Source organism: Eutrigla gurnardus (assembly GCF_963514095.1).
Source record: "Eutrigla gurnardus genome assembly, chromosome: 24".
In the NCBI taxonomy this organism is placed as follows: Eukaryota; Metazoa; Chordata; class Actinopteri; order Perciformes; family Triglidae; genus Eutrigla; species Eutrigla gurnardus.
This window is the reverse complement of record NC_139935.1, coordinates 5,283,190-5,293,912: the sequence shown is the minus strand read 5'-3', so window position 1 is coordinate 5,293,912 and position 10,723 is coordinate 5,283,190. Positions and strand designations below refer to the sequence as shown.

Here is a 10,723-nt window from a genome sequence, read left to right as displayed (position 1 = left end):
GACGAGAGGAAAACTAACTCTCTCACTTTAAAGTAAGGTAAAGTCACCATCTAGTGGCGTAAACGCATAACTCTGGATTACTTTAAAAGGGAGTTGGCCGGATGCTTTATAATAATCTTTATTATTATTATTTCCGACCAGCGTGACTCCATAAACATTAAAAGCCACCAGGGACCAAAACAGTGCTTTTATTGTGAAGTCCAGCATGGTTTCCTCCAGATAAGCCTCGATGTTTTTATTAATCGACAAATTATTTGCTTTAATGACATCACCGATAACGATCAAATCTAAATATTTCAAGTGCCTCCAAGCAACAAAGGAAGTGCTTACCCTTTCCTGGCTTTGTGAGGTTTATGGAAACGGTAAGGGAAGGAAAAAATGTCTATTTATACAACATGGTTTGGGGAAAACATTACAATAGTTCAATTCAGACTGCAGAGTTCATTTGTAAAGCAGGATTAACCATTACAACTGTTTGATTAACTATTACCTTTTAGACGTGACTTTTACTTTTAATATTACAGTCATTTAAACATTACTTTCATCTAGCTACAGATATTTAAACTTTTACTTTCATCTATTACAGATATTTAAACTTTACTTTTATCTAACTATTACAGATATTTAAACTTTACTTTTATCTAACTATTACAGATATTTAAACTTTACTTTTATCGAACTATTACAGAATTTAAACTTTTACTTGTATCTGACTATTACAGATATTTAAACTTTTACTTGTATCTATTACAGATATTTAAACTTTTACTTGTATCTATTACAGATATTTAAACTTTTACTTGTATCTAACTATTACAGATATTTAAACTTTTACTTTCATCTAACTATGACAGAATTTAAACTTTACTTTTATATAACTATTACAGATATTTAAACTTTTACTTGTATCTATTACAGATATTTAAACTTTTACTTGTATCTAACTATTACAGATATTTAAACTTTTACTTTTATCTAACTATGACAGAATTTAAACTTTACTTTTATATAACTATTACAGATATTTATACATGACTTTAAACTTACTTTTACAACAATGAATCCATTACTTTTAACCTACGCTTGAATCTAACTACTACACTAAACCGTTACTTTTAGCAATCTGTTCAACTAATTAAACATAATTGTTATATTATATTTAATTTATGGAGTTAAATAACTTGCAGCACAATCTTTGCAGGTAGCCGCTGACGCATATGAGGGGCCGTCTGGGACATAATTCAGAATTACCTCTCACACACACATGTGAAATGCTCTCATATACACTACTGAAACACTCTCACATAAACAACTGAAAAAGTATTTGCTCACACACACTACTGAAACGCTCTCATACACACTACTAAAACGCTCTCACACACACTTCTAAAATGCTCTCATACATACAAGTAAAACTCTCTCACACACACTACTGAAACGCTCTCATACACACTACTAAAAAGCTCTCACACACACTACTAAAACGCTCTCATATAACCAAGTAAAATCCTCTTACAAATTAAAGTGAAGTAGTGTGTACGAGAGCATTTTAGTAGTGTATGTGAGAGAGTTTTACTTGTATGTATGAAAGCATTTTAGTAGTGTGTGTGAGAGCGTTTCAGTAGTGTGTGTGTGAGAGCGTTTCAGTAGTGTGTGTGAGAGCGTTTTACTTGTATGTATGAGAGCATTTTAGTAGTGTGTGTGAGAGCGTTTTAGTAGTGTGTGTGAGAGCGTTTCAGTAGTGTGTGTGAGAGCGTTTCAGTAGTGTGTGTGAGAGCGTTTTACTTGTATGTATGAGAGCGTTTTAGTAGTGTGTGTGAGAGCGTTTTAGTAGTGTGTGACAGAGTTTTACTTGTATGTATGAGAGCATTTTAGAAGTGTGTGTGAGAGCGTTTTAGTAGTGTGTATGAGAGCGTTTCAGTAGTGTGTGTGAGAGCGTTTCAGTAGTGTGTGTGAGAGCGTTTCAGTAGTGTATGTGAGCAAATACTTTTTCAGTTGTTTATGTGAGAGTGTTTCAGTGGTGTATATGAGAGCATTTCACATGTGTGCGTGAGAGGTACATTAATTCTGAATTATGTCCCTGACGGCCCCTCATAGACGCACGCCTCGTTGGAAACCACTGATTTACAACACGACACCAACATTTTTCTAAAATAACTGGAAGGAACAATAAAACCAAAGTGCATCCTGTGGATTTGACGCTCGTGCTTTCATTCCATGCCAACAATTTTTATTTATTTTTGCGTTTTCTAAATTATTGTTTTGGTGCCAAACTAAATTCCACTATGACTCACAACAGGACGTGTTATCTTCAGGTTATATTTCAGATTTAAATCTGGTTAGTCATACATCAAAACAAAGGCATGAAGACGTTGTTATGCAACTCACGAGGTCTGAGAGAAATGAACAGTCACTGGAGTGGGCTGTGGAGGAGATGAGCGTCCTCACGTTGGTGAGGTTACCACCCACAGTCTTCACATCACTCAAACTATTTCTCAAGAATCCCAGCTGGTTTGGAGACGTCAGCTACAAATATGAGGTATTATTGGTAAAAGATTGTTTTAATAGTCTTATTTAATATCTCCGAGACGCAGCCAATAAAAATAAGCAAACAAAAGCTGATAAAATCTCAGGTTTTTATTTAACTTTATCTCAGCATCAGTACAGGAAATATGAATAATACAGATTCTACAAGGTGAATATTGTCAAAAAACAAAACACTGTAACACTGATTATTGAACTGAAATAAAAACTCTTGTAGACGTTAAACACCAAGTTGTTTAACTTCAATGGAGGCATTAACATAATACTTATACTCCTCTTTATATACAGATAATTACTGTCAGATCATCCCACAGCTGTTAAAAGAAAAAATATTTTCTCCGGTGATGAGATATAAATGTCATCTACAAAATTAACTATGCTGTACACAGGCCACGCAGGCCTTTATTAATATTTTACCAAATATAAAGATTAATTCCAACACTGGTGCTCCCTCCAGTGGTGCTCTGTAACACACACACACACACGAATTTTGAAATATCAGATACCAGCACAGAGAACCGAGTATAAATGCAATAGATGTACGACAAAATAAATATCGCGAGAGTCAGAGTTGTAAACACAGTATATACACATGTATTTTTTTGCAGTTCTCCAATCGGTGAAACAGAACAAAACAATCCTTCAGAGCAAGGCTCTGCTAACGAGCTACATAATTAACGTAGCTGTACGTCACCTGGCTATTTAACGTAGCTACCTAGCAACGCTTCGGATATTCACGCATGTAGCAACAGACTAGCGCACACTCTGTTAAAGTGACACATTTCGCAGCGAAGCGACACCACGAATAAGCTGCAGGTTATCTGAGGAGCCTCCCCGAGTTTCATTCAATGTGTTAGCCGAGCGTTAGCTCCCTGTTGCTAATGTAAACATGGCGAGGGCATTCGGCAACGAATGGAGCTCCGCCGACGACGGAGAAGACCCGCTGCGGGTCCACTCTTCACAACACGCGTCGTTCGGGCGACTCCTGCAACCATTATTACACAAAACTTACTTGTCTTTCTCTGTGCCGAAAATGGATCGTTGGAGACGTAGGGACCCACGTCATTACGTAAAGGGACGGCGATTGCGTAGCAGCTGCCGTTCGAATGCAATTACCCTGAACGCCACACGTCAGCGCTGTTGTTCAATAAAATATTTCTTAAAAAAAATATTTCTTATTATCTCAAATCACGCTTCTCCTCTCATTATTTTTTAATTAAGTAACATTTTGAATGTTTTTACAGCTACTTTTCTTAGATAAAGTATCTGAAACTATATATTTGTTTAAAGTGTATATGATAAAATAAGATTTAATACAAAATATGTTATGCTAATACAATACGCTTTTGTTTGGGTCATGCAAATTATAGTATTACAACTTATTATTAAAGGTGGGCCTTAATTTTTCTCCTGCTTATGTAATTTAATGTGTGTAAACATTAGAATGCAGCACTTTTATTGAGATTGTGGTACTTTTTGTGGTAGATTTACAAGGGATGGATTAAAAGTCAGTTAAAATAGAAGCACCAGAGCCTGAAATATCCTCCCATAACACAGCTCACAGTCACATCTAATCCACCCGGGCATCATCAGGGTCATTCTTCACACTTCAGAGCCACAGAATTCACTATACATCTCGCTGTGTGACAAATACATTGAACCTGATGTGTAAAAATAGTGAAGCGGCCCTTTAAACCTCAGTGAGACCGCTTCATTGAATCACAGTGACCACACATCATCGTAGTGGACTATAAAAGGGGCTCCAGCGTCCCCATCTCCCCTCCGCTGCACTCTGAAACCTCACCACTAAGTGCACAAGCTTGCAGGAGACGCACATGGTGAAGATGAAAGGAAGGGAGAGATGGGAGGAAGTCAGCTTCAAGAAGGTGAACCACAGACTCTGCCAAGAAGTGATGAAGTCGATGTCAAAGTGCACGTATACTGAAGCAAGATTGGAAGTGAAAAGAGAGGGTGAGAGAGGAAGGTTGTGAGGTGTATTTAAAGCAGGGTCAGCACCTGAAACCGTGGAAACCCCCTAACCTGACTTCTTTTTTTTTTTTCTGCATCGAACCTGCAACATTAAGAGGAGTCAAGACCCCCGACCCTCCCCTCCAGAGCTCTCACCGCCCCTGCTTTAAAGGGGAACGATGCAGAGGTGGGAAGGGAGTGAGCAAAGGGTAGAAAGAGGAAGCAGCTAAGTAGCTCCAAATTCAGCTTCTCTGTTTTGTTTAACCAAATAACGATGTGCCGGGAGGAACACTCTCCCCTTTTATTGGCTGTGACTGGAAGATGACGGGAGGTTTTCTGAGTGCTCCCATCATGGGGCCTAACCGCCGCTGGACTGTCCTGCAGGTGTCTATCTTGGCAGGGCTGCTTCTCACCTTAAACGCCGACGGTAAGCTATTATTATTTTGCATATTGTGCCGTCTCAGTATTTGTGCAGTGTTACCTTTCCTTCCTCTGGAAGCCTGGAAGGTGTTTACTCAGCCGTTTTGGACTGAAAAGTCAGCTTTTATCCAAAATCTCCGGTAAAGGCTGGAGGCCGGATTTCTGTACAGGTCATGACCTTTTAAAGTATGCGATTGTAGACTGAAATATGACTGGAAACTATACTGGCAGCTTATACAGCTTTTAAAAAGGCAAAGAGTCATAACGGCTTACACAATTATGTTCCCTGAACACACCACGAAATAATTTTACTTCTACATGAATGTCTGTTGGACTGGCATGCTAAAAATAGTAGCACAAATCATTTCCTCCACAACAGGAGGACGTTTTTTGACAAGATGCAAAACATTTTTTTTTCAAAACATGGTAAAAAAAAAACGCATGTTTGACTCATTAGCTTCATTAGTCGACTTTCCACCCACTTCATGTTCCTATTGTTTCGATAACTCTTTGTGTTTTCAGAAATAGAGATGTTTGAATTTTGAATATCTGGTGTTAAACTTTTTAACGTTTTAATTCGCTTTAGTTCAGGTGAGATTCACTCGCAGTTCGTTCTCACGCTCATCACAAAATGAAACATCAGTTTATTTAGTTTCACTTTGTATTAAGTCGTTACTGCATATGATATTGCTTTTTCCTTTCTTTTCACAAGGCTGCTAAAAAGCTTTCAGGTGTTTTGTGTCCTTCAACTAGTAAAAAAACAACCTTAAATCATTTGCTTTGGTGCTTTGGTGTTGAAAAGTCTCGATTCGTCGAAAAGGCCTGAGAAGGTATCAAAAAGTCTGACGTTTATTTTACAGAAAGTCTTAAATGTTTTTCTCTCAGTGATTTGTCGTTGCTAGCACAGCTACGGTAGCTAGGAGGTATCAATTTTAGACGCCTTTTATTAGCAGCGGATAGATCGGAAACATGAGGAGAGAGAGAGGGGATGTGACATGCAGCAAAGGACCTCCGGTCGGGTTTCGAACCGGGGTCGGCTGCGTACGTACGTTCGTACATGGCATGCGCTCTAACCACTCCGCCAACTACGCGCCAAAAATAAAAAATAAATACATTTTTTTACCTTTTCTTTTTGCTATCCGGGTCCAGCCTACGCTAATTTAATCAATTCTATAATTAGAACATGGAATATAATTTGCTTATATTTACCCAAACAGGGTTTGTTGTATTCAAATTTCATTTCATTGGTCGACCCAAAGGGAACCATTGTTTGGTGTTTTGTTCCCATTCTGTTTGTTTTCATCCTCCTTTTGCAGGTGAAGATTCAAATTGTGAAGTCGCGGTGAAAGTGGTTCGCAACAGGGAGTATGAGGCGTGCCTCGGAGAAGAGCTCCGGATTTTCTGCACGGTCATTTTCTGCAACGATCTGCCGCCAACAGTCTCCTGGTACAAACGAGAGGAAAACGACGCCCTCGTCGACGTTGGCCGTCACATTAAAGCCGAGTGGAAACTTGTAGAACGCTTAGTGGGGAAATCGATTTTGATCTTTCCAAAAATAGGCAGAAATGACTCGGGTGTGTATCAGTGTCAAAGTCCAGGGAGTGTGAGTCATAACATCAAGGTCACTGTCCATGGTGAGTGTGTCCGTTTCTTTTATTATATGTCCAAACTGTACTGAAGTGACCCAACAAAGCTCATATTTTAACCCTCACATGCAACGACAGCGGCTCCGCCTTGTACATCTGATGGTCGGCGAACCAACGTTACACAGAAGAACGATTCCAGTAAGAAAAGAACAATATCCACATGCTTTCTATGTCTTGATTTGAATCTGAATATTAATCCGCTTTAACACATTGAGTCAACCGTCTTTCTCTCGCAGGAAGCACGACTTCGGACCCCGAACTCACAGAGGATCTTCGGAAGTACATGTACGTCACCGCTGGGATCGCGGCCCTCGTCATCGCAGTCATAGCCGTGTCCGTCCTGTCGATGCGCGGGTGTAAAGGTGAGGTGTTGAGTAAATGTGCCACAACAACAAACAAACAAACAAAAAAACTAATTTTTTACTTGTCATCACGCAGGGAAATCAAAGAAAAAGACGCAAACGGAAAATCACGTAAGACATCCATTTCAAACTTTTTTTTTTTTTTTTTTAAATCGCTTCAAATATTTGAGTGTAAAATGCTTTTTTTTTTACAGTTCATCGCAGTTCCCATGGTCGAGCAACCCTTCCCACACGCCAGACGCCAAGCCTCGCCAAAAGGAAGCCCCTCTGCGCCGCCGTGTCAGAGGTCAACCCGGAGAAAAACGCCGCCCTCCCGACCCCACAAGTTACAGCTACCAAGAGACGATGAGTGTGTTTACAGCGAGGTAGAGACGGGCAGAGAGAGAGGCGGGAATGTGGCGGAGGAGGAGGGGAGCTCGATCGTGTACGCAGCGCTCAACCATCAGCTTCCAGGAGGGGGCGCTGCCCGGCCTCCGAGGCCGAAGGAGGAGATGTCGGAGTACGCGGCTATCCGTGTTTAAACGCATAGTTAGGAATTTTGGACATAAGACCTATTTTCCAAGTGAGCCGGTGTGTTCGAGACGTCTGGAGACGTTTTCAAGAAATTTCATTCAGTTCTTCTAGTTGCCGAGTTCGCTTATGCTATGGCTAGCGCAAGTCAACAGTTCTTAGCTAGCATGGCATTAAAACAGTCTTGCCCATTCCACAGTGCACCCGAGGCAAATCAATTAAAACACTATACTGTCGATGTACATATGTGTGTTGATAGAATAATATTTGAAACAAAACTAACCTTGCATCGCATGAATCAAACATTTTTTGAGGAACTAGTTTCTCAGCAGCAGCGGAACATTACTTTGCGCCGTCGGACTCAAAACTCTAAGACGCGCCGCCCGAAATACTGCCCGTAAATAGGCAATCGAACCGGGACGAATTGTCGGGACTCATGCCCTCAGACCTGGGTGAAAAGCGCTTGGACCTCACGCAAACACCGGGCAGCTCACGGCCACGCGAACCCACAATTACGCACCGCAAACCCGGACCTCTGCTCCGTCCGGAGAACCGTACACCCTCGGACGCGTTGCGGGGGATTCCCTCCTGGCACCACCAGTCTCCGCTTGTTCGGTCCCGGTTCTCAGCTCCAGCTATCTCGGTCTCCACAGACGCTCGTTCACGTCCTCTGATGAGGAAAAAAACTCCTCATCAGAGTCTTCAAAAGTTTCTGTATATTCTCCAAAAGTGTCCATTTCTGTGAGCTAAGAAACTAGCACTGCAGGCTACTCTGGGTCTGTAGCAATGACAGCAGGTAAACAAACTATTAAAGAACCGGTAACTTATAAGTGCTAGGTGATATCACTCCGCCACTGCCATAGCCTACTAGGAAGTATGACACGCTGCTGCTGCTGCTGCTGAGACATAAATCCTTAAAAATGCAAGGTTGGTTTTATTTCAAACATTCTATCAACACATATGTACATCGATAGTCTGCCGTTACAATGGATTTGCCTCGGGTGCACTGTGGAGTGGGCAAGACTGTTTTTAATGCCATGCTAACTAGAACCATTGACTTGCGCTAGCCATAGCACAAGCGAACTCGGCAACTAGAAGAACTGAATGAAATTTCTTGAAAACGTCTCCAGACGTCTCAAACACACCGGCTCACTTGGAAAATAGGTCTTATGTCCAAAATACTGAACTATCCCTTTAAGACCCGACTAAATTACTTCCCACATTCGGTTTCTCCAGAGAAGTTCACCACGTTTCAGGCTGCTGCTTCTCAGGAAGGCGATCGAAGGGAAAGGCCGAAGTCAACGCACAGATTTGTTTGTGATCTTGGTTTGAATGTGTCACATCCTCACTGTGGCTTAAAAACGTGACATCTATGACTTGATGATGATGGCCATGTTTTCATGAGCTTACCAACGGTACCATATCAATCAACTACTGGCTCATTTTCTGACTGTATGAATTACCTAATAATAATAATAATACGCATAAAAGCCTTGCATCAACCTGTAACCTTAGTGATCATTGTGTTCCTTTAACCTGGAACCAGAGAATGTAATAATGATCTCATCATTTTGTGCAATCACTTAACATAATGTGTATTCATAACTGTTTGATGACTCGATTGTTCTGTAAAACACTTAAAAACCCACGTTTCTGTTATTTTAGTACATGCGTTGCTCCTCAGGAGGAAGGCGTTTCCTTTGGGGATCCATCATTTCTTATCTGTATGTTTTTTCCTTTGAAGTCGAATTAAAAGTATAAAACATTTCAGCTTTTCAAACATCCATGTTTCTTTGACGTGGGTGTTAAGGTGAGATTTCTTTTTGTTTTTTTTTGTTTTGACGTACTGTTATTGGTCGGCAGCACACTTCCTGCTGAAGGTCCAATCTGAAAAACAAAACAGTAACACAACAGTACATAATACAACACATATTCATCATCATGGTAATTATCTCCTCCCAATCATATTGTGCAGGAGACACAACTCCCATGATGCCTTGTCTTCGTCTATGGAAACAATCCTTGAAATCAATCTGCTATAATTAAAACATATATCAAAACATTAGGACTTAACCTGTATCTGATTATATGCCATATTCTTATGGAATATGTTTTATTGTTTTTAAAAAATATGACACATTTCTTCATAATGTTGTGAATAATGTGGCATTTTGACTTTCTTTTGTGGTTGTTTATTACTCTCACGACACAGAAGTGACATTTAACACACGAGAAACCACTAGTGTTTGTGTGTGTGTGTGTGTGTGTGTGTGTGTGTGTGTGTGTGTGTGTGTGTGTGTGTGTGTGTGTGTGTGTGTGTGTGCAGACTATAACACTGTTATAAGTGAGTAGCCTTGTTTCCTGTACAATCTTGATACACACACTTCTGGAGCAGGTAGCCTTGTTTGAACGTCTTTTTGTGTTTTTTCACACCTCTGCCCGTTAAAGTTTTCACATGACATTGATCCAACTAGCTTTTCTTCTTGAGTTCAATATCTGTTGTTCATTCGGGAGAATACGAACAGGAAGCAGAATTTACACCACATGTCACGTGTGTAAAAAAACAAAGGCTGGAAGTTGTTTTACAGTAAAGAATGTACAGTTTGCAGGCTAATTTCCAAGTCCAAAACAAGAGCTGACCACGTGGTCGAAGGCCTGAGTCCTGAAGCAAAGAGCTGCTTTCAGATAAATGCCAACACATGTTGGTTTTGCATGTCAGCGGCACGCTCACATTTGCATATTAGAGCTAAACGTGTCCTCGATCACCAAAAGTTGTATTCTCTGCGTCTCAGCTGCAAATAAATCGGCTGTTATCTCGTCCTAGCGAGGGGTTTGGGGTGAAGAGGGACTCTAGCGGTCTCAGCTTTGGTAGTTTCGGGGCACAATGCTGCTCTCAAACTATCCCGCACTCTGAGCTTGTGTTACAATCCATTAAAAGAAGCACCTTATTGTTCAATGTTCATCAGAAGATCAACTCTCCCACCCTGAATCCAGGAAATGACCCCTTTCACTTCAGACCGAAACCCACTAGATCAAACCAAAAAACGGCTCTAAAGGTTAATTTCATTTCTACAAAAGAAACACCTTTTACAGACAATGGAAAACGACATCTATTTAAATTATCACTGAGTTAGTGTGGCCTTTTTTGCAGCGTTTGTAATATTTTCTTGACTTAAACGGCCAAAAACAGAAATCAAGACTGGAGTGATGAAAGCGAGGAAGAAGAGATGGTGGGCCGTAAAAGTGCAGGGCTGCATGAAGAACGTGGAGCAA

At 40.5% G+C, this 10,723-nt stretch overlaps 1 protein-coding gene across 2 annotated transcripts; it reads left to right on the top strand.

The window, feature by feature from the left end:
* The first annotated feature begins 4,427 nt into the window (after positions 1-4,427).
* On the top strand, positions 4,428-9,392 carry LOC311009716 (B- and T-lymphocyte attenuator-like). 2 transcript variants are annotated; one of them, XM_084004054.1, is made up of 7 exons: positions 4,500-4,515; positions 4,629-4,939; positions 6,249-6,566; positions 6,657-6,716; positions 6,815-6,940; positions 7,017-7,051; positions 7,135-9,392. In XM_084004054.1, the coding sequence occupies exons 2-7, from the start codon at positions 4,834-4,836 to the stop codon at positions 7,459-7,461; spliced, it is 972 nt and encodes a 323-aa protein (XP_083860180.1). In that variant the 5' UTR covers positions 4,500-4,515; positions 4,629-4,833; the 3' UTR covers positions 7,462-9,392. The 2 variants fall into 2 exon arrangements, with proteins under 2 accessions (XP_083860179.1, XP_083860180.1); XM_084004053.1 differs by having other exon boundaries at positions 4,428-4,939.
* Positions 9,393-10,723: the final 1,331 nt, after the last annotated feature.